This window comes from Artemia sp. Qi Xiang Cuo, chromosome 5, assembly GCF_049724085.1.
Source record: "Artemia sp. Qi Xiang Cuo chromosome 5, ASM4972408v1, whole genome shotgun sequence".
Lineage (NCBI taxonomy): Eukaryota > Metazoa > Arthropoda > Branchiopoda > Anostraca > Artemiidae > Artemia > Artemia sp. Qi Xiang Cuo.
This window is the reverse complement of record NC_142798.1, coordinates 73,751,749-73,776,550: the sequence shown is the minus strand read 5'-3', so window position 1 is coordinate 73,776,550 and position 24,802 is coordinate 73,751,749. Positions and strand designations below refer to the sequence as shown.

The 24,802-nt window shown below is 34.8% G+C and overlaps 1 protein-coding gene across 5 annotated transcripts in view; it reads left to right on the top strand.

Annotated features, from left to right (window-relative positions):
• Positions 1-24,802, top strand: part of LOC148952504 (phosphatidylinositol 3,4,5-trisphosphate 3-phosphatase and dual-specificity protein phosphatase PTEN-like) — a 78,561-nt gene that overhangs the window by 42,344 nt on the left and 11,415 nt on the right. For 3 of the 5 annotated variants that reach the window (XM_089088995.1, XM_089088993.1, XM_089088991.1), the window contains 3 exons: positions 1,229-1,370; positions 6,973-7,258; positions 14,531-14,804. In XM_089088995.1, the coding sequence (XP_088945121.1) occupies positions 1,229-1,370; positions 6,973-7,258; positions 14,531-14,610 (508 nt within the window). In that variant the 3' untranslated portion in view covers positions 14,611-14,804. The remainder of the gene's footprint in view (positions 1-1,228; positions 1,371-6,972; positions 7,259-14,530; positions 14,805-24,802) is intronic. The other 2 variants (XM_089088992.1, XM_089088994.1) reach the window with 2 other exon arrangements.

The following is a 24,802-nucleotide window of genomic DNA, read 5'->3' as shown; positions in this document are numbered from 1 at the left end:
TAATTCTTGCATTTTTTGTATTCAATATAATCCACCCCACCCGTCTCTAGGTAAAACCTCGTGTGCGTTGCACTGTTGGGTGGTCGGATGGCCCTATGTTACTCCTTTGAAAAAAAAATCTGTTGTTGAAGATGCTGTCGTTTTCTTTTCTTGTTGTAGACAACTTAAGAAAGGAAACAGAAATAAGGCTGCTACTGGGAACTTTGGATCGAGAATATAATTAATAAAAATATGATTTGGGCAAAATGTTCAAAATTTATAGTTGAATTTGTTTTTTTGTTTTTTCTGTGTATTGATTAGTCGAAGAAAAACCGCTGTATTTAAATTTCTCAAAGTTACAGGATTTTTTCAGTTTGTATTTTATGCTGTTTTAATGATTAGATGTTTTTTTAGAATTTGGTATCGTAAGAGTTTGAATCGTGATAAAGTTGAAGGAAATTATATTAAAAAAAAAAACGAAAAGAATTTCAACAATTTGGAAGTAAATTACAGTTTATTTGGCAAGGAAAAGATACTAAGAGAATGACAGTACCAAGAGGAGACAATACTAAAAGTATTGTCTATAATACTGATACTGAGAAAATAATATAAGATAAGTACTGAGGATCACTAATAGGAATTTTATAAAAGAAAAGGAGCAAATTAGCTAATTTACTTACTTAACTTACTTAATTCTCCTGCTGACTTGGCACCAGCGTGGAGAGAGCAGACGCATTCTTTCTCCAGTAGACCTGGTCTTGAGCCGCCGTGGGTACATGTTCATGTCTTATTCTTGCCTTGCTTAGGAAATTATGCAGATTATCGGACCATCTTGTTCTTGGGCGACCGCGCGGTTGTTTCCATCCAGCGGCCACAGGGAATTAGTTAACTGTGACGTCAATTTGGGATGGAGAGAGCGCCACCGAGGGGGTCCACCTTCTCCCCCCTCGATTTTTGAAAAAACACATTTTTTGGAGGGTACGCTCATTAAAAAAATGTCTTTTTCGTGTTTTTATTGGAAAGAATGTCAGATTCCCCTCAGCTTTTAAAAAGTACATTTTGCCCCTCCTCTGTCCGTAATCTTTCATGAATTGACGCCACTGCTACAGACTTTAGGAAAACTTCGATTAAACCTCTTTATAGGAAAGGTGATAGGAAAAGTCATTTTTATCTCCCGCAAAGAGTTCTTAGCGTCACCAATTTTCAGATAGGGATTTTTATTCTACTAATCTCGCTTTCTTCTATCCAGATCTTCAACGATGATTGCATCGCTACCAGCTAGTTCAAGTAATGAACCTACCCGGGGACCAAGGTTAAAAATGGAGTTTGTAACTTGTGACCTAGATAAAGTTTTCAAAGACAAGCATAGTAGATTTGGTGCAAATTTTATGGTAAGACCATTAGTCGAAAACCAAGGTAGACTTTTATATTTGGCTTAATAGAGAGATAAATTTATTAAAACCAAAAGTATGTATATATATATATATATATATATATATATATATATATATATATATATATATATATATATATATATATATATATATATATATATATATATATATATATATATATATATATATATATATATTATATATATATATATATATATATATATATATATATATATATATATATATATGTATATATATACATATGTATATATATATATATATATATATATATATATATATATATATATATATGTATATATATACTATGTATATATATATATGTACTATATATGTATATATATATATATATATATATATATATATATATATATATATATATATATATATATATATATATATATATATATACATATATATATATATATATATATATATATATATATATATATATATATATATATATATATATATATATATATATATATATATATATATATATATATATATATATATATATATATAGTGTGTGTGTGTGTGTGTGTGTGTGTGTGTGTGTGTGTGTGTGTGTGTGTGTGTGTGTGTGTGTGTGTGTGTGTGTGTGTGTGTGTGTGTGTGTGTGTGTGTGTGTGTGTGTGTGTGTGTGTGTGTGTGTGTGTGTGTGTGTGTGTGTGTGTGTGTGTGTGTGTGTGTGTGTGTGTGTGTGTGTGTGTGTGTGTGTGTGTGTGTGTGTGTGTGTGTGTGTGTGTGTGTATATATATATATATGTATAGTATATATATATATATAGTATATATATATATATATAGTACAAGAAGCTATCGTATAATCCAACAGACTCTTTTACAAATAAGTTTAAGAACGAATTGAAGTGCTTAAATGATGAAGGAAAAATTACACCTCAACTCTATTACAAATGCCTGCCACGCAGTTCTTTGTGCCCTAAATTATATGGTCTTCCCTAGATTCATGAGCCTAACCTACCATTATGACCAGTTGTGTAAAATACAAGGTCGCCAACAAGTGTTTTGAGCTAGTGGCTAGTGTCAATCTGTAAACCACTTTTGTCTAGACTAGTTTTTTATATTAAGAATTCTTCGAATTTAGTTGAAAAACTGAAAAAAGTAGAAATTTCTTCAAGTTCTTTGCTTTTAAGCTTCGACATTGTATCAATGTACACAAATATTGATGTAGAAGCAGCCGAAACTCTTCTAGAAGGAAAGCTCTTAAGAAATTTGGATTTGATTAGTGGCAAAACAGATTTGGAAGTTTCTGTAATTATGAATTTAGTAAGGTTGTGCAATAAGTTCTCTTATTTTTTTCAATTTAGAGGGAGTATTTCGAACAAATAAATGGTTTACCTATGGGGGCCCCTTTATCCCCTTTATTAGCTAGTATTTTTGTGGAGAATATTGAAACAATTGCGTTAGATTCATATTTTTTAAAACATATTTTTTGGGGCTGGTATATGGATGTTATAATTTTAGTATGGGATTATGGGGAGGAGGGATTAAAAGTATTTTTGGAACATCTTAATTGTTTAGGAGGGGATTTAAAGTTTACTGTTGAATTGGAAGAGAATGGGAAACTTCCTTTCCTTGATGTTCTTCTTTTGAAAAATCAAAATAGTCTGGATTTTAAAATTTACAGAAAACCGACAGAGAACAAAATATTTTTTTCTTATAGTTCCGGTCAAGCTCGCAAAGTAAAAATTTGTTTGATCATTTCTTTAATTGACCGGATCTTTAGTATTTGCTCTCCAAAACTTTTTGAGGAGGAGTTGTCTTTTATAAGAAAAATACTAATAAGTAACATATATCCAGAATTGTTAATTAACCAGACTTTTTCAAAAAAACAACAAGGTTTCTAAAAGTTTCCAAGGAAGTTTCGAAGACACCTCAGGAGAAGGGTGTTTTTGTTCCTTGCCATCTGTACCCGGGGTAAGTGAAAATCTGAAAAGAATTTTACAAAACAATGGTCTAAGGGTAGCTTCAAACAGTAATAATACTTTGGGTAGTTTTCTAAATTCTGGGAAGGATCTACCTTCATTGGGGCAACAAAGTGGGGTTTATCAGATCCCATGTACTTGTGGAAGCTCATATGTGGGACGTACTAACCAGAGTTTGGAAATGAGATTATTACAACACAAAGATTCTATTTCTTCGGCTTTAAAGCAAGTTTCTAAGTCTGAAGATTTCACTTCAGCCCTTTCTGAACATATTTTTAATTTTCCAGACCATTTTATTTTGTTCGAGAATGTCTCTTTGATTTCTAGGGATCGGGGTTTAAAGCAAAATTTTCGTGAAATTCTTGAAATAAAGAAAATCTTATTCAAGAATATTGCTTTGAATCGTGATACAGGTGAATATGGGCTGGACTCTATCTATGATAATTTATTAAAATCTGAGAGAGTAAAGTTCAATTCACCCAATGTAGTTGACCTTTGTCCAAATGTTATATCATTGAACGCTAACGAACCGAATCCAAGAAGGTCAAGGAGATTAGCTTCCGCCTTTGCTTTGAAAAGAATTAGAGATTCAAACAATATGTAGTGTTATTTGATTTAGTATATAAACTTTTGTTTTAAATTGTTTTATTTTAGTTTTACTACTGATGACGGTCACTGTATATGTGACCGAAATATCTGGTATTTTTGTGAATTTCTATCATCACTGTCTATTAAAAGGATTTTATCCCTATTTGAACTTTTATTTATTATATATATATATATATATATGTATATATATATATATATATATGTATATATATATATATATATATATATATATATATATGTATATATATATGTATATATATATATGTATATATATATATATATATATATATATATATATATATATATATATATATATATATATATATATATATATATATATATATGAATGCAATGTCTGTTGAACGGCCACCCCGAGAACTAAAATACTTGTCCGAAGGGGTGGTAACTGCAACAATAAAACATAGTAACCTAACAGATAAGATGCTTCCTTTGGAACTACAGACCTTACAAATAAAATCCTTATAAACTATAATAGAGTCAGTATTGTTATTGCTTTGTCTTAGAAACAGGATAATACTTAAATATGTAAAAAATAAATATGTGTAAAAATTAGTATTTTTGTATGCAAATAATTTTTGTAATTTTATCAGTCTTGGCACGCAACAGCTTATATGATAAAATCGTGTTTACCGATATCATCGAGGAATTCGATATTCGATTTGACGAAAACCGGTCACTCGACTAGTTCAGCTATTGTTGCCAATGCATCTTATAATTATTCTTTTTTTTAAGCCCTTGTCTCACAGAAGAGAATTAATTGATGTAAGTTGAAGTAAACTGACTAAAGTACGAAAACAAGCGCGCAAGAATAAAGTAGATAACTCACCACACTGAGCTAGAATCCTACACAGATGAGAAAATTTCTTTGTGGTGCTTCTATTTCCGTAGATACAACAATTTTTTGTCAATTTGCCACTTTTCTTCATAAACCCTTCAAGGACAGATAACTTGTTATTCTCACTAACCGTGCATTTCCCCGTTGACAGGATGGATCCCATCCAAACTAAAATATCTGTGTAACCAAACCTCTGTAAACCAAAAAACCAGAATAATACTTACAATATATATAATTGTTTCCAATATTTAGAAAACTAAAATATAAATAAAGAAATACAATATCTGTTTAACGGCAATCCTGAGAACTTAAATAGCTAGTCCAATGGGGGTGGTAAATTACCTACACTGTAACAACAAAACATTGTAACCCAACAGATCTGATGTCTCCTTTGGCACCATGCATCTATAATCTATCCACCATGCACCTTATAACCATGCAGCTTCTAAACATACACCATGCACCTTATAGACCTAAATAGAGTCAGTATCGTTATTCCTAACTGTTATGGGAAGAATAATTTCTTGATTCCAATATTTTTAAAAGAGTCTTTAGTGTGAATCGATTTAATAATGGTTAGTGGTTTAATCTTAAGCTCATTTTGACTTTTAGCCTTACAGCCATTTGCAAAGGGGGGGGGTTCCTTTTCTTAAAATTGTAGCACTCCTTACTTTAATAGTTTTTATTGTGCTTGGTGATAGGGGGAGGGATTTCTCCATAAGATTTATTCGGAGGACCACTTGCTTGGAAAATCTTTGCCCAGATGATTTTTTCTTAGAAATATGAAAAAAAAACATACAGCCCTATTCCAAGCGACTTCCGTGAATTTCTTCTTTGTGAACGCTTTGGAACACTCTTAAATCAATTTTTATTCTGGTAGAAATCTTGTCATATTTTTGGCTTGTCATTTCAAGTTAACATATATTCCAAAGTAAATTGGAAAAAATAGGAAGTAAAAGATCTTAGAAAAAACCTTAAATTCAGTTAATTTAATAAATATGTCAGGGATTAAACCTGTTTCTTGACTATTTATGTGTAACTTTAAAGTGCTTTTAAACTTTTGCCAAAACGAGAGTTCTTTCTTACAGCACACTTGACTGCTGTAGAAACAAAATGTTCAATATAATATCTAATGAAATAACATACAAAACATAAGGAATGGAATGATATATCATTTGATGCTAAAAAAAAATTTTATTCATTTGTTATTTCTGAAGGATTATTAAACATACGCGAGATTTTGTTCTTTTTTAATTGTTTCATATTGATAATGCCTGAAAATTAAATTAAGTTATTGTTCGTTCCTTTTTTATTCCCTTCCCTCTCTCTATCAATCTCTCTTTATTTCTCTCCTCTCTCTCCCTCTGTTTGTTGTTCTCTTTATATTTCTGGACATGTATATTATAGGGCCAAAAGCTTTTGGTTGTGCTAATTTTAGCAGGTGTTTTACAACGTTTATTAATCATGGTATCAGTGAAGTTTACTCGATCGATTGATTTAATTTGCTACATTATATCTTACTTTGTTCTCGAGGCCTTTATCTTCCATAATTAGAAGCTTACAAATTGTGCTATTCAGCTTTGTGCCGTCTTATTTTAAAGGCGACAAAATACTTTTTGTATAAAGAAACTGTTTTTAGTAACAACCTAAAAACCAAAAACACTTTCAGTTTATTTCGCTCTCCTAGCCGGGTGGTCAGCACGCTAGATTTGAAATCCTTAAATCCTTAAAGATTAAATCCTTAAATCCTTAATTGTCCGTAAAGACAGGAGTTTGAGTCTTGGTGTTGCTGGTTATTCGGTTTGGAACCGGGGTCAGTGACCCAACTCTGTAAGCTCAGCCAGAGTCAACCCAGCTCTAAATGGGTACATGGAGATATCTAGGGAAGGTAAACAGGAAGTGTGTGCGAAAGTGCATGATGGCTACCACCCCCCTACCGCATTGCACTACCTGGCTGAAGGGTCATGAAACGGAAATAAGCACCGCTAGTAGGGACTGCAAAGTCCAATGCCGTATTCCTTGCCTTTTATGCTGTGTGACATACCACCTTTGGATTACTACAGTCATCTTATGAGGGGCCTTATGAGTCAATTTGTTTTGTTTCAGGTTTGTTTATGCTCTAAAACGTATCTTCTTTAGCATACATTATGTTAGTTACGTCATTTCAGGTGATCTGTATATTTGCAAAACCGTCGAATAATAACAGCGCTCAGAGTAGCAATGTTGGTTATAGACGGACCCGGGCCCTGTCGGGTCACGCCATCAATTCAAACCTGAAAGAACTCCGTCCTCCTCTGTCACGAACAAGCTTGAGCAGTTCTCCCCAAGTAAGAATTACCTGTGGGCCCGTATGTTTTCGTCGAGAATACTCAGATGGAGCTTGCAACTGCCAAGAAGTGTCCGACTCAAGCTCCACAGTTGAATCTGAAAGCGAAGGAGGAGGCTGGGATTCAGGTATGCATTATTTTCTATGATTCTATGATGGGTAAATTCATTTTGTCTCTCTAGCGATATATCAAATTTTAAATATGGAACCAAATGTAGCATAGTGAATCGTGGGGGGGGGGTATACGTGTTTTGTTGGCCAAATTGCCGGTTTTTATTTTTTTTTTTTTTTTATTTTTTATTTTTTTTGTATAATGTCAAATAAATAAAGCCGAACAAAGTAGATGTATGCTGCAATGAGGATGCTTATAGTTGGATTGGACATACCTGCACGCCAATGTTGCCTCTGTTCGAAGGGGGAAATCACTCAGAAAATCTCCCCAAAATATCAATACTAAACTTACTAAAGCCGTGTCTCCATTTAGATCTTTTCTTTGTTTTTATCAAAGCAGTCAGAAAGATTTGTGATTAAAGTTTCGTTTTTTTTCTTTGGATTTTTTAGAAATTTTTTATTTTTACCTTTTTATTTATTTTTTATGTTACTTATATCGTCATAGTTGTTTTTACTTTTATGTGGCTTTCATTTTATTTTTTAAGATTTTTTTCACTCTGAGCTAAAGAAGAATTTGTAAGGACTATATATTACTAATTAATTCCAGTTAGTCTGTGAAAATAATTAAATGGCAAAAATAAAAGGAGAATCAATGGTCACTTTTCTTCGTTAGTTAGATTTGGGAATTGATTCCGTCTTTTGTCTGTCGCCAAAGGATTTTGATGATTGATGAAATTAGTATTTATAAGAACAGGTTAGTGCTGGATATTTGAATTCTTTGATGTGAGAAAAGAGGGAATCAAGTCCCGAATTCTCCACGCTCTCGATATTGAGAACCAAATCTCTCCTAGCCGAGTGGTTGGCACTAGTGATCTTGGCTCTGATCAGCAACTTAGTAAAATTAAATTAGTACCGGTCTTTGAAACCCTTTGGTGTGAGAAAAGAGGGAATCAAGTCCTGTAAATCTCAACACATCCGGCTCCCTATATACGCTGTAGTAATGTATTTGCGGAAAATATTGTTAAAAATGTCGCAGAAAAAAAGAACTTAGAAAAGAAAATTGAAAAACCAATGAAAAGAAAAGAAAATTACTAAAACAAATTTAGTTTTTAGAAAATTACTAAAAACTAGTTTTTTGGCAATTAATTTAGAGCTAGAGATGGTAACCTTGATAGAGTTATCAAGGATACCAGGTGAATGGGGGAGGGGGAAAATATTATCTAAAAAGAGTAGGGCGGCTGATTGAGAAGCATATTTAGCATAAATATGCTGCTTGGTTCTGTTTTACCAACATTTTCCAAGAGGAAACGGGATCTTTGATGCCTCCCTTCCCTATGTTTTTGAATATGCAATTAAGATGTTTAAAAGGTATGTACGCTAAACATTGTGAACGTAGCCTTTTTTAGTAATCTCATGCACATACACTATCATCGTGAAGGATTTTGAATTTAGTAGTTTCACTTTTATAGTGTTGTGACAGATTGTATTTGGCGGTTGGTGTAAAAGCTTTTGGTTTTGGTTAAATGCATTGGATAATTTAAAGAAATGTAGTTAAATTGTCTGTCTCAAAAAATAATTGATGCCGTACACCCCGTTTTTTTTTTTTGGGGGGGGGGGGTCATTTTTCGAAAAACGCCCAATTCGAAAAAAGCTACTTTGGGCCGTTATTTTCTTTATGAAAATGATCTTTCAGCTCCGTTTGGGGAGTGGGGGAGTCTTTTATCCCACCCCTTGCTTCTGGTATGTGTATGACCTTCATCTTGAAATTTTTCAGGGTGCTACTTAAAAAGAGTATCCAACTGCAATTCCCGGCAAGCTGTCCCCTCCTTTCTCCTTGGGTGTCATGGTTTTGAAACAAAAACAATATTAATAATGTCAATATTAACAAAATCAAATATTCAGAGCTGCTAAATAGAAGCTATAGGTGAGTAAGGAAGTGAGGTTGCGGTGTCAAGAAGTAAGGAGTAAAAGTCCGGCAAAAAATGCCTGTAAGATGTTTGTTTGAAGCTAAAGATGCTCACATTTGTATGTAGACTTTTATATCCGGGATCACTCCGGATTTTGGTCTTTTTATATACATAAAATCTAGATAAATATCTAGTTAATAATATGTGCTAAAATGGACCATTTTCCGCTTACTTTTTTTTCTTTTTATTGTGTCTCCCTTTTTCTAATATTTCATAGTCTAAAATCGTCAGGTTATCTCATATACCAAATAACTCCGGATAATTTAGGTTGTGTTCTCATTCAACTTGGTCACTAGCATGTAAACATCTGCCTGACTGTTTGGTTGGTCAAAATTTGCTTTCCCGTAAAGCTAGTGGTAGAGTTATAGTAGTCATAAAGATAGAAAAAAGAATGGAGGCCAGATTCCGCAGAATTTCGTGATCGGATTTTGCCGTTAACCTGAAGTCACGCTATATACCCGGAATGGATTTTTGTTATAGAACAATCGAATAAGTGACGCCATCTAGTGAGAATCTTGCCTCTGGTCCATTTTCTCTCTTTATGATTATAGTAGTATTGATATTTAAGCTAAGTTCTGACAGAAGAATGTAACGTTTGTTAAGGCAAAGAGAACCGTGTGACTTACGAAAACAACCGTGTGGCGTCAAACGACCGTTCTGACAGAAGGCCATAATTTATGTCAGGCAGAAACAACCGTATGACGAACGAAATTCGATTCCTGAATAAGTGGATGTGAATTCAAAAATTGGCTTCAATAAAAAAAAGGTATCAATAGTACATTTTTATTGACGCAAAAAAACTACTACTAACAACTCACTGGAGCACCAAGCTGCCTGAGGCAACACAGCTGTGCACGGTCTTTCTCCGCCCCAACCTGTTTCTTGCTTCACTCTTTACCCCTTCCCATGAATTTTCAATCTCCATTAAATCATTCCTTGTGACTTCTTCCCAGCTTCTGCTGATATATAGTCCAGGACTTTTAGGGTTTGACCCGGACAAAATTGCAATATAAACGAAAATGGTACCAAAATGATCAGAAAAAAATTCTGTACAACATACTAAAAGTCACTATAAATCTGAGTGGTGTGAGTACCCAAAAAACAGGGGAAATGCGGGGGAAAATGGGGAAAATGCCAAACATGCCCAGAAAATAGTTCAAAGTGAGTTTTCTGGGGCTTTTCCATACGCTGATCACGAAACTGACCTTTAAAATTCAGTATAGAATAAGAGTACGACGGAAAACGGGGGGAACAGGGGAAAATAAAAATGCAGGATAGGGGTAGAAAGCACTTTGAAATATGTTTTCTGGGGTCTTTCTATCTGCTGATCCCGAAACTGACATCTAAAATGAAATAAAGAACATGAGCCCCACCTAACGGGGGAAAAGGGGGAAAGAGGGGAAGAAAAGGGACAATTGAAGTCAGGGGTAGAAATCAGTTTGAAATGTGCTTTCTGGGGTTTTCCTATCTGCTGATCACGAAACTGACACCTAAAATGAAGGAAAGAAAACGAGAATCATGAAAACCGAACAAAACTGGAGGAAATAACGGAAAAGGGGAAGGGAAGCCTGACTCTTGAGCCAGCTGCTAATGGCTAATAAGTAGGCCTATGGACAAAATAACTCGCTTAAGTATCAAACTTTTACTTTCTTGAATCACAGACATTTCTTACAACCATTTGAATTACTAAACATAAAGAAAACAACCGCTTGGCAGTGGTCACAGTATAAAACTTCAGCTATTATAGGTAAAATTTGTACTTTCGAAGGCAATATCGTTGAATAAAAAACTAAAAAAAGAACTTCAGTAACTATAGGTAAAATCTGCACTTTTTAATGCAGTAGAGTTGACTTGAAAAACACAGCATTGATGTCACTAGTCGAGATCCTCGTCTTCGACAATCTCGTTGTCCCTGTTCAAACAGTTGATACCCTGACAGTCTCCGCACGCGAACGTAAACGCTAATCCATTTTTCTTGCATCTGCATCGCGAGTTCTCGCAGCCTGTCTTGCAGTTGCATATCACGACACTCAAAAGAGTCTTAGGTGCGGGCAACAAATCGGTCATCACAGGTGAGTATTTATGGTCTCTGAGGACCCAACCCTAGTCAGCCGGGTCGAGGTCAGCTGGTTCCCCTTTCCAAAGGGATACCTGGAGGCGCACTCGCTGGGAGTGGAATGAAGCTGCAGCTTCGGTTGGCAGAAGCCTTTCAGGCTTAACAAACGCCGTAGTATTTGACGAAGAAACTTTTTCCAAGAAAATTCGATGTCGCAGCTTAGTGAGATCTTCGTTTGTTCGTGCTTTATACAAGCTGAGGAGAAGATATTCATCCGCTTTCACTATTTCATCTTTGGACGATGATTCATCCAGAAACACTTCGCATTTTTTTCTGAACACTTCGCTCTTCTTCAAGAGAGGTAGCACAGCTTGTTTTCCAAGTCCGAAAACTCATGAGGTCGTGCCACATCCCAAAAGTGCGTGTCCTACCAGAAGCAGCCTGGATACTTCTCACATTTTTTTTTTAACTTCGTTTAGGCACCAGAACCGTGTTATTTCTTCTTTTGCGTTCGTTGACGATTCGAAGTAAAGTGTTTTTGTATTAGGCGGGAGTGGATACAAGAGTAGAATCAGAAGATCAGTGTCGTTGCCAAGAACTATTGTTTCAGAGTTTTCTGCTTTCGTTACGGCAGTTTTCATGATTAGATAGTCAGCATCGTCCTTCGCATGGACGACTTCAAATCCTTTGGCTCTGAGTTTTCCCCCGATGTAGCTTATAATTCGCTGTTTGTTCTGAGAGTTGCTCAAAAACTCTGCCTTCTTTTTCTGGAGCTTCATCCCTAAACTGAAATCGATCACTTGATGCTGGCTTCCATTACACCTTCGGTTGTGGGTAGCATCTTTCGTGGTTGGACCAGCACTGTATCCATCGAAGACAACAGTAGGGAAGGTACAGCGTCGAGTAACGAAACTAACATAGCTATCACAGATTGAATCATAAGTATCACCAATCTTCCAAGGTACTTGCTGAAGCAGCCAACCTCCGTCAACTACAGTGACACGATCTGACACTGGCAGGTGGTGAATCGAGTCCGTTTTCGCTTCTTTCCATATTGCTTTCGCTAGTGGAGGTTTGTCTGGCTGACGCATTATGCCAGAATTCTCAAACAAAGCGGGCGGATAACTGCACAGTTCGTAACGTAGAGTTTCTGCCATGTCATTTTCAAATGTATGGGCAGCAGTCGAAAGACGTTGAAAAAGCAGTGCAGGGTCGACATGCAAAATCTCGCCATCTATCCTAATGTTCCCATCGGATGCCAGTGTAACGACTTTGTCTTTCTTCCTGAATAAAAAACTTTCGACAGATTGACCATCAATGCGCTGGAGGATCAGCACACCTACAGCTCTAGAATCCTCTGCATTGACGTCTTTTTGGGCAATCTACTCGGAACCTGTACTTCTAAGCTCTGTGGAACTAGTGAAAGGACAGTTTTATAGAAGGAATTCAAGAAACGTCAGTAGATCCTTAGTATCTCTCTTTATTCGTGCTGCGGTGGCAGTAACGTGCTGTTCACTAGAACTGTACTCTAGGCCCATCAGTTTCTGCATTAGATCATTCACCAAAGCGAGTACTGGCGCAAAATTATGCTTGACAACAAAAAAATCTCGTCGTACCTTGATTTATCCTGCTACCATGTCACATGTGTATGCATCCATGCAGACTGGGGACTATTGGATCCGCTAGATGTCATTCCGTCAGGATAGGTTCTGTCGTCGGCACTGGAACTCCGCGGTGACTAGTCTACCTTGCTTCTCTTACTGAATGTCGAATTAGAACAGGATTATGTTGACGAACCCACGCGCTTGTTGATAACGGCGAGGAATACGGAAAAAATTAATTTCAGTTTCTTTCCGTTTTTCTTTCTCAAGTTTTTTTTTTTTTTTGCCTTTTCCGTACCAATGGGGTAGCTTAACCTCTATAGATCTCCTGTATTAACATTTGTAAACATTTCCACAGGCTTTCTACCCCTACCCTGTATATTTCCCTTTTTCCCCTCCCTCCCCCCCCCCCTATTTCCCCGTTTTATGTTAATAAGTTTTTTTTATATCATTTTAGTTCTCAATTTCGTAATCACCAGATAGAAATACCCCAGAAAATATCTTTCAAAATACTTTCTACCCCAACCATGTATTCGTATCTTTTCTCATCTCTGTTTCCTTTTCCCCCGTTGTTAGTAGTACTTGGATTCTACAAGGCACTGCATATGTCAAATCCACAATAATCGTATATGAAAACAACAGGAAAAACACTTTAAAATATTTTATTGGCATGTTCGGCATTTTTCCATTTTCTCTCGCATTTCCCCTTTTTCCCTTGTTTTCGGGTACTCGCCCCAATCGGATTTATGGGGACTTTCAGTATGTTGTACAGAATTTTTTTCTGATCATTTTGGTACCATTTTCGTTTATATTGCAATTTTGTCCGGGTTCGACACTTTTTTGAGCTAAGTCCTGGACTAATACCCATAATATCATTTAAAATGTTTATAAGTGTTTCATTTGTGTCACTTTAAAAGTGCTGGTTGCAGTGCATTCACAAGCATCTGCAAGAAGCTCGCGGACCAGTACCCCGGCCAAAGTTGCCGGCCAAAATTCTATATCTATTTTGTGGGAAGGAGTGTCACCCAAGTTATTAAGTTAAGACCTACTGGAACTGCTTGTTATCCGGTAGACTCCAAACATCGTTTTTGATTTGGCGGTTGGAGAAACAAATCATTCAATTCTGCTCTGGACAATGGTATTTCTTCACATGAAGATTTTTTTTTTTTGGGGGGGGGGGAAATCCGGTATAACTCCTAACTGTTTTGTTGGTCGATATTTGCTTTCCAGTAAAGTTGTTGGTAGTGTTATAATGACATTTTGTATAGTAATATTTATATTACTATATAATAATATATTTATATTTAACTCATAAGACAGTAAATTTTGTCAAGCGAAAACATTCATGCGACATCGCTGTGAATTTCAGAAAATTGAATAAGAGTACCTGTTTAAAAAAGAGCATAGTATATTTTTGCCCATGGAGAAACCTACTTTTGCCCGTCGGACAGCCTTGTTTTTCAACTCTCCGACACAGAAGCGGACCTAATTTTCTTCTTTATTTCGTAGATATTTTTTTTTACCAGACGGTGCGAAATCCGGTAGGCGAAGCAAAAATCAATATCTGTCAGAGCTTAGCGTTATATTTCTGTGTTGCACAGCTTTGCTTTTTCTCTTTTAAAAAGGTGGACATAACTTTTAGCTTCTTTTATTTTCTTTTCGCAGCGAATGACTCGGACCAGCCAAGCCAAGTTCGTTATCGGGCTCTTTCCGAATCGTCTGTGACGACAATCGAACCTTCCTGAGACTTCCTTCCTATGCTTTACCTTCTTCCTGCGGTGTAGTGTTGCACAGTAGACCAAGTATGTTGGCTTTAGAAATTCGCAATTTGCGTTATTTGGTAGTAGCGACTCTGAATGGACGAATAAACCATCTCTTGTTTAAAGCTAAGTTGCCTGTTATGTAGGGTGAGAGTGCTCAAGCTACGTTGTCAATTAAGGTGAACGGACAATTTTGTGGTCTAGAATGAAAGATATAATTTTATTTTATACGATTTTGAGTCAGATGTACCATATGAAGCCCATGTTTTCTGAAAGTGGTAAAACTCAGGAAGAAAACTTCCTGTTAAAGGTGGACAACCGTTTTATATGATCATAAAAATGATCATCAGCTCTGATCGTCAGCAGCACAGATAACCTACTACTGAAGCACGTACGGTGGAGCTTATTGCGGGTGACGACACGGGGTAGAAATTGGAAATAAGCGCATAATCAGGTGAATTGTATGGACAATATACGCGGTTATAAGAAAAAACGCATAAATCACGCAGTATCAAGGAGGCATAGACCCGAAAACTATTCTCCCCCTGCGTACAATCTGAATTGAATTGTTGTTATTTCAATGATATCCTAAAATCAGTGAAAGTAAAAAATCGAACATTTGTGATTGATTGGTGTTAAACGAAACTACCAAAGCCACGCTTTCTTATAATTTAACTGTAGAAACATCTGTTAAAAAAAACTGGTGAAATTTGATTTTGAGCAAGAAATTTGAAAGATCATTCAGAGATCTAGCATGATTTTGCTTCTTTTTTAAAAAAGGGAAATGTAGCTGAATATTCAATATGGATTTTTCGGTGACGTCGCATGTGCTTTTTAACTTTCTGACAGTTCCAGTCTCCATTGTTGCTTTTTAAGGGTTAAAGAGCAAATAAGGCGCAATTTAAGTGGTTTTTTTTTTTCTAAATAGCTTTTAGCAAAAGTCAAATCTGGTGGACGAAAAACTGTTTTTACTCGACTGACTTTGCGGAGAAAGCCACAATGAAGACGGGGCTTTTTGTTTTTTTTAATTTCGAGACTAGATTTTTGAAGTCGAATAGCAGCCGTGTCTTTTCAGTAGAAGGAAATTTGACCGTGCTAGTCCACCTGTCAGGAAATATTTAGTAACATCATGACAGTAATTCGGTTTTAGTACACTACCACCTTACTTGCTCATGACTGGTTTTGCGACATTATGTTTTTATTCTGGACAGCCAAATTATAAACCCTAAAGATCTTTTTTATTCTGCCACTGATTATAGTTATGTACAATGTTGGCCCTACTCTGAAACTTCATTCATTATTAATAACAAACACTGAAAAATTCCGTTATTGGTTTAAAATCTTTTGAAATGATAAAAAAAATTCTTTCAATCTATTTAATATTTCTCTGACTTTAAAATACTCCAGACTTGTCAGGTTAAGGATGGTTCCCCTAAATTTGGATATGATATAAAGATGACTGCCTAATTTGGTGCAACTTGATCTAGGTATAGATCAAACCTAGACGAGATCAGTGTCCCTAGCAGATTAGTTTGAACTAGTCCCCTCCTCTCATTTCATCAACATGATTAGTAATTGCAAAATTGTAGAATAGTGCTGATCGTTTTACAGCAAATATTGGGAAGACAGCTTCGGCAGTTCTCTTCGGCACCTAAAAGTGTATACCTAGTTGCACAAATTGATTATAGAAATTTAAAATTAAAATTGGGTAAAAAAAAATTGAAATTGTGCTACCAGTGAGCCGTCCTGGCTAAGTATTTGGCGCTCTGGGTCGGGAATCCTTTGTCCGAGGGGCACGGGTTCGATTCCTGGCATGGCTGGTTATCTGGTTTAGGTCGGAGGTCAGTGGCGTGACTCTGTAAGCTCAGCCAGGGTTGACCCAGCTCTATATGGGTTCCTGGAGAAATCTGGGAAAGATAAGCAGGAAGGGTGTGTGAAAGCACAGGATGGCTTGCTGGCCCCCAACCGCGCATCGTATTTCCTGGCTGAAGGGCCACGAAACGGAGATCAGTACCGCCGGTTTGGATCTTGAGGGTCTAGTGCCATCATACATGCATACTACTACCAGTGATAATGGTGAAGAAGCGAGGGATTAATGGTAATTAAACCGTGTGGCGACTGTACTGGAACGTGGTCAATTTGTTTGAGTTTGTTTTCCTTAAAATAAATACCATAAGAAAAAACATAGGGCGAATAAACGAGGAAACACTCAGACAGTAAAAAACAAGAAAATTATGCAATTCCAAGATTACGGGCTTTGGTAAATTCTGTATTAATTTTACCATCCTTACCATGAAAACTCCCTCGCCATCTAGCATTCTTGCATGTAATCAGTTTAACATCTATCCTTTCACTATTCAAAATTTGTTTACAGTCTTCCTTTCTTGCACATCATTACTTTACGATCCAGCCATTTGCTGTTATTATTTACCAGAAAAACTCCATCGCCGTTTTGTGTTTTGCATATAGTTGGTTTACCATTTATCCTTTTACCATTTACAACTTAAAATTTGTTTACCATCTTGAGTTCTCGCAAATAATTGCTCTGCGATCTACCCGTTTGCTATTGTCATGTGTGAGAAAAACTCCCTCGCCATCTAGTGTTTTGCATATATTCGGTTTGCCATCTATCCTTTTACCATTTACGACTTAAAATTTGTTTACCGTCTTAAGTTCTCGCACATTATTGCTTTGTGATCTAGCCGTTCGCTATTATCATTTATCACAAAAACTCCCTCACCATCTAGCGATTTTTGCATATAATTGGTTTACCATCTATCCTTTTACTATTTAAAATTTTTTACAGTCTTCCTTTCTCGCACATATTTGCTTTACTATCTGGCCCTTTACCATTATCATTTACCAGAAAAACCCCTTACCATTGAGGGTTCTCGCACATAATTGCTTTGCTTTCTAGCCCTTTACCATTTTCATTTACTAGAAAAACCCCTTACCATTGAGGTTTCTCACACATTATTGCTTTGCGATCTAGCCCTTCACCATTATTATTTACCAGAAAACCCCCTTACCGTTGAGGGTTCTCGCACATAATTGCTGATGAGGCACATTTCGCTGGAGCAGGCACATATGTAGGAATCATTTATTTTATTTTCTGGTGGGGAGTAATATTGTCCTTGGGGGTGGGGGGTAGGAGGAAAAATAATAAAAAAAATATATTATAATTTTAACAAGAAATGCCCAGAAATTCAATAAATTTAGGTTTTTCGGGGGTTAGGCGACGAGCCCCTGCCCTCTTACGCACATGTCTGCGTCGAAATACTGCAAAATTTAATATATCTAAATGTATATATTTAATCTATAAACTTAAGCTCAGATACAATGGAAAAAAAACAGTCTTCCAGCCTTAAAAACCGGCTGCTTGTCCGGGGAAAACTATTTACTTTTTTCTCTCTTATCTTGCATAGCCTCTTTATATATATATATATATATATATATATATATATATATATATATATATATATATATATATATATATATATATATATATATATATATATTCTTATACCTTTATATCTTAGGAAATAATACCTTAGATAAAAGGTAAAAATATCATAGGAATAAATAACGATTTTTACTTTACAAAAGTCTTAATTTCTCATTTTTATCATATATCACGGTACCTGTAAGTTTGAACAGAAAAAGTTGTTTAAATTCACCTCTAGCTATGAAAGAATCCGCCATCAACTCAACCACAAGTAACCATTTTCCCAGTTCTACGTCATGTCATCATTTTTTTTTTTTTTTTTTTTTTTTTTTTTTTGAAGACATCAAATTTAAAATTTCTGCCAAAACATGAAAACTAAAGCTAAAATCCCTTGATATTCAATATCATAAACACGGAAATAAAAGTGACCATTCAAAAACAATTTAGGGTTTGACAGACGTAGCGTTTTCTTGGTAGAATACTTCAAATTGAAGAATTTGGACACTAAAAGAAGAAACTTTCTTAAATTAGACGCCAATAAGTATATAAAGTGTGACTGCATGAGCTTAAACCTTTATAGTAATGGTTTCCGTAAATCTAGAATAAAAAATGTTCTGTTGTGTTCAAGTCAACTTTTCAAAAGTAATAAAGGCAGCCCATTATGTATCCTAATTTCTGTTCGATAGAGCGGGGGGGGGTACCAAAAATTACAAAACGCATCAAAAATTTGTTTATATATATTTTTGTTGCTTTTTGACGAGTCGCACCCAAATTTCGGAGGGGGGCGGGTTCAAACCCGGTAAAACCCCCCTCCTCGGTAAAAAAGCATACAAAATGAGTCGTAATTCATAAGTAATTCCTACCTCGAAAACGGGTAAAGTATGCCCGTATTGAATAGTTATGGCAATTTTTAAATTGAAAGCGGTATGTCTGTATAGTTGTTAGAAAAAGATAAAATTACTGATTTTGAAGTAAGCTGAAATACCAGAAACACGTTTTTTTATTAAATGGTGCACTGTTGTTGCTGGAGGACTTTGAATGCCAAGTATGGCTCTTCGAGGCATATATTACAGGCTCCCAGATTTGGTGCCCTGAGATATGTCTGCTTGATTATCGCGGGAGAAAAAAAAATTCTACTTTAAATGCTGCCTTTCAAACGATGTATGTCTCGAGGTTAACGTCCAGCGTATATTTCAAAAGGTTTTAGTGAGTTGGGAAAATAAATGTCAGCACGCACAAACTTTTTTGTGAAATTATAATATAATTAAACAATTAATTTTATTGACAAAATTTCCTAGTTAAGCAAATTGACCATATTCCAGTTAAGCGGCGCCCATAGAAGTATCAATTTATAATATGTTGGAGGCAGCGTGAGTTTCGGTGACCTCTTTCAGCTTTACTTCTTTACAACCAACGAAGGTTTCCTAAGACCTTTGAAGCAAGCAAAACTAGTTATAAAAGTCTGCGTCCCTGTTACTACCATTGATTGCAACTTCTCTTTTTAGATGTATTGTGGCTGTTTACGAGTGTTGCGATATTTTTTTTCATTCATCTTGCTTCTATTATTAAATATATATGCCTAAATTATACGCTTAGCTCTTTCAAAAGTTTAAAATTTTTACTCTAATAATACCCCAATTATTCCTGATCAAGAAGAAATGGCATCTAAACTAATCTGCCACTTGCACTAATGCCATCTAAGGTTAGCTATAATAGGAATAAGTGTATTTGAAGAATGCTTTATATCGCAGGTAAAAGCAATTTGCTTAAATATAAGATTAATTAGCTTTAAAATTACCCAACCGATATCTGTTGAAAACTATGGCTTTCTCTAAAAACATTGAGTGAATCGTATCACAGACTAAGTGTGTACTCGAGAACTCAATTATCATTGCTTATTTGCTAGCACCCTATGGCTAAAAATAGCAGATAACTACAAATTTAGCCAATAAAATGCTTAGTTTTATTCTGGAACTAAGTTATTAATTTGGGAAATCTATTCAGTCGGAACTGCCATTGACTAGTCAAAGACATTGGCAAGCTTTGTGAGACTAAAATTAATTCAGTTAAACGGGAGCAAAACTAGATAATTTTTAATATATGATTAGCCAGTTAAAAATAATTTGGGTAAGCATAAGAATATTTTTCTTAGAATTTTGGCTCGGTAAAAAACGGCTTTTAGAGGTGACTTTTTCCCGGGCTTGGTTTATAAAGCGTATGTTAAAACATCTAGTCAAGTTGGAAATATACGGAAATATAGTAGATGAAAGCAATTTGCAAAAATAAATTCTTCGCAACGAAATATATTTTTGTAAAAATTTTATTTAGCAAGCAAAAGCCATTTGCTTGAATATAGTTTTTCTTTGTTTTTCATTGTAAGAGGAAAGTCCGTTTTTTAGCGTTAAATGTGACCAAATTAATTTGTGTCGTTCGAGTTGCTTCGTGAAACTAGTTCATTTCCTGTAGGCAGCTTGAAGTTCTTGAAGTGAAATTGACAATTGAAATTTGTATGGGTGTCGTAAATTGTAGTTTTGTTGGTATTGTATGAAAGGCGTATACTGTGTCACACTATATGGCTTATTACCGGTGGATTTTTTGATCATAGATAACTTTTGTTAAAGTATGCTTAATTGGTGTTTTTGCAATTATTTCGATTGTCTTTTGTTGTATGCCTTACACTTCCTATTCTAAGTGCTTTTTTAGAAAGGTGAATTTGCCAGTTTTCTAAATTTAACTTTAAAAAGGATATTTAAATAGAAAGTCTTACAAGCATTTACATTCAAAAATCACTAATGTAAGCTGAACAAGCTGAACATGTGAAGGGTTTTCATTCAAGAGCTTGTTTTGCTCAGTCCTAATTTCAAAGGAACTTCAAAAGCTGATTTCAGCTCTTCTCCGTTCAGGTTTTGAAAAGGATTTGAATTCAGTAGCATATAATTTATCTTAAAAATTGAGGGAAGTTTTTCTTTGCTCACGCCTATCTGCAGAGGGATTTCAGAAGCTGAGTGCAGTTTTTGTCTGTTGATCTTTTGGGAAGGGTTTTAATATAAGAGCATTTAATGCGTCAGAAAAATAGAGGGAAGTTTTTTTTTTTTTTTTTTTTTTTTTTTTTTTTTTTTTTGCGTCTAATTGCTGAGTGCTTTTTACTCCTTACTGCAGAGGTTTTCAGAAGCTGAGTTCAGCTTTGTCCTTTTCTGCTTTTGAAAAATTCAATTGAATTTTTTTTTTTATCTAACTGCGGTGCTTTCTGAAGCTGAGCTCAGCTTTTGCCCGTTCCTCTTTTGAACAGGGTTCTCGATTCAATGGCATATAATACATCTTGGAAATGGAGGGAAGCTTTTCTTTGTTCACGCCTATCTGGTGATGACTTTCAGCAGCTGAGTTCAGCTGTTGTACATTCAGCTATTGAAAAGGGCTTTCATTTCATGATCATTTAATATGTCTTAAATTGGCGGGAAACTTTTTTTTTATTCTGGCCTATCTTCAGAAGGCTGTACCCTAAACATATTCAAGGGTAACGATTTCAGGTTTTGAAAATATAAAAACCAAGAACCTATTTGGAAAGGAGTTTAGTAATTAAAATAAAACTGCAGATAACCTATGTGGAAAATATAAAAACCAAGAACCTATGTGGAAAGAAGTTTAGTCATTAAAATAAAACTGCAGATAACCTATGTGGAAAATATAAAAACCAAGAACCTATGTGGAAAGGAGTTTAGTAATTAAAATAAAACTGCAGATAACCTATGTGGAAAATATAAAAACCAAGAACCTATGTAGAAAGGAGTTTAGTCATTAAAATAAAACTGCAGATAACCTATGTGGAAAATATAAAAACCAAGAACCTATGTGAAAAGGAGTTTAGTAATTAAAATAAAACTGCAGATAACCTATGTGGAAAATATGAAAACCAAGAACCTATGTGGAAAGGAGTTTAGTCATTAAAATAAAACTGCAGATAACCTATGTGGTAAATATAAAAACCAAGAACCTATGTGGAAAGAAGTTTAGTCATTAAAATAAAACTGCAGATAACCTATGTGGAAAATATAAAAACCAAGAACCTATGTGGAAAGGAGTTTAGTCATTAAAATAAAACTGCAGATAACCTATGTGGAAAATATAAAAACCAAGAACCTATGTGGAAAAGAGTTGAGTCATTAAAATAAAACTGTAGATATAGTAATTAAAATACAACCGAAGCTATTTTTTCAGCTATAGGACCAATAAGGACCAAAAAAAATCGATTAAAAAAAGTTTGCTTCATTGCTATTTCGCTGAGTACAGCTATTGGTCATGTAGCCAAAATGTTCACTTCGATTTGTATTCTAATTCAAGATTTTTTTTTTACTTCACAAAAATTTCTCATTCCACCTATCTTTTAATTTTTAATATGATGGAAAGACAGTGTCGTCTTCGTATTTCCTTTCGAATAGGGTTTGATTGAAATCTGTTTTTACAGTATCCAAGAACGTATGTCGTTTGGCGTATTTCCCTTGGCAATGTGTGATGTATGTAGTAAAAAAAGCTATTTTGACTGTAATAATTTAGGCATAGAATTTGGAATTTGAATTTCCAAAATGATTTTTGGTTAAAAAATAATCGTGTCATTATAATTTGGCATACGAATCTCAATAACATTTTAAAGAACTTCTATTTTGCGAAATAACTGTAAATGCTACTAAAATTGTATCATTAAAAATAGAATGTCTTGCAATTTGTTTTTAATTTAAGATTTTCAACGCTATTTATCATCAGCATTATCGAAATAGCGTGAACTGAAGAGTTCAAGGCTCAAGTATACGAGGCGAGTTAACAAGCTTACAAGCCGGCTTCCAAAAAAACGGCGAACACGCTAGTTGGCGCGTGGAAACTTCGTATCGTCTGCTGTTACGGCTAATATCCCTAAATCTACTACAATGTATTTCTATGCTAGCAATTCGTGCATAAGCTAATGTTAGTGCACGTGGCAAGTTAGCTCATTTAAAATTCGGCAAATAGTCTTTTTTCCAGACTTTTTCCTTCAACTTTTCCAGAACGTCTTTTAGAAGCAGCTAACGGAGCGAATGCATCGAGTACATTAGACTAGTTTATGACCAGATTGTGGAAAAACCAGATTATAGCCTGTAAATTCGTCTCGTGTACTTGAGCCTTTACGCTACGCTATTTTGATGTCGAAAAACTATTTATTTGTTATGCAGCACATTTTATTTCGAGAACATTATTTGTTTGTTATGCAGAACATAATTTCAAAACCAAGAAATGAATCTCAAAATGGCAAATGGATCTATGGCCAGTAAAAAGAAACGAAGAGACCAAAAAATCGAACGAATATTTCGCCTGTATATATAACTAGGCGTCTTCGACGTAGAAAAAAAAAAGCAACTAGAATGTAAAACTGAAATAACATGAATACAAATATTTACAAAAGTAAAAAAGAATAACTAATATATATCTATATATATATATATATATATATATATATATATATATATATATATATATATATATATTTAAACATTTTTGCCTCTCAATTACTCGGACTTGTCCTTTTTTTCTACAATTAGCCATGTCTTGATGCTTACTACAGAATACTTGATTTTCAATTCCGAGTCCGTTGATTTTGAATTGAAAATGAAGCATTTTGCAGTAGGCATCAAGAGATGTCTAATTGTAGAAAAAAGCCAAGACAGATAGTCCGAGTAATTGAGAGGCAAAAATGTTTAAATGGCGTGTGTGTATACAATTACTCACATGCAATTTACAGCTACCCTCATGAAATCACAGAAGTAACTGGATTATAAATTTAAATTTCCAAATGGACTTAATTATATTGTTGCGACATAATCGTATGGTTGCCGTTTGATGCTGCCAGTGTTTGTTCTCTTCCTTTCCTTTTACTGGCCATAGAATCGCTTCTCATTTTCAGATTAATTTCTTTGTTTTGTCATATTTGGCCAGTTCAGCTTTAGGTCTTTTGTAGAACATTACTTCTTTGTTATATTGTTTGAACATCACTTTTTTCTTCTTTTTTTAATCATTCGTTATTGAGTTTTCAATATTTGTCTCATCTGAGTCAGTATAATTTCCAAAACAGGACGAGGTAAAACGCCATTTAAATCTTATGGACACATTATTTATAAATCCCTCTCCCCCACGGCCCCTCTTAGTCGCTAAAACCTGCCATTTTTTTCCTTCGATTTTTTAAATATTTTCTTTTTAAAAAAGCAAAACAAGCTATTTCAATTACCAAATTAAGTACAACAAAATATCAGATTTATCTGAAGGGGAAGGAGGCTTCTTTGTTTGCTGTTAATAATTTATTTCAGTATAACTGTTGAATTTTATTTTACTAATTGACTGATAGGGCCAAGCTTCAAATTCCCATTCCCTCTTGATCCAACCCCAGCCCCTTCAACTTTTAGAGTCAGCTCTGATATCGCAATTATGTATTCAACTCAAAGTAGCGAGCTACCATACCAAAGTAGCGAACGAGACTCGAGCTGTTCACACAGGGTTGGGAATTTAAAAGACCGGAAAATCTCCATGGTCTGTACCCTGTTGAGCGGTCTAATTTTAATAAGCCCAGTTTTAAATTTGGTAATATTATAAATACAGTAGATTGACTTTTAAATTTGCAACTTCACATGGGAACCCTTGAAAAATACGCTTTGTTATTTGAATTCTAAAAAAAGTGCCTGAATTCCATGCTATTGCCTATGTTAAAACACT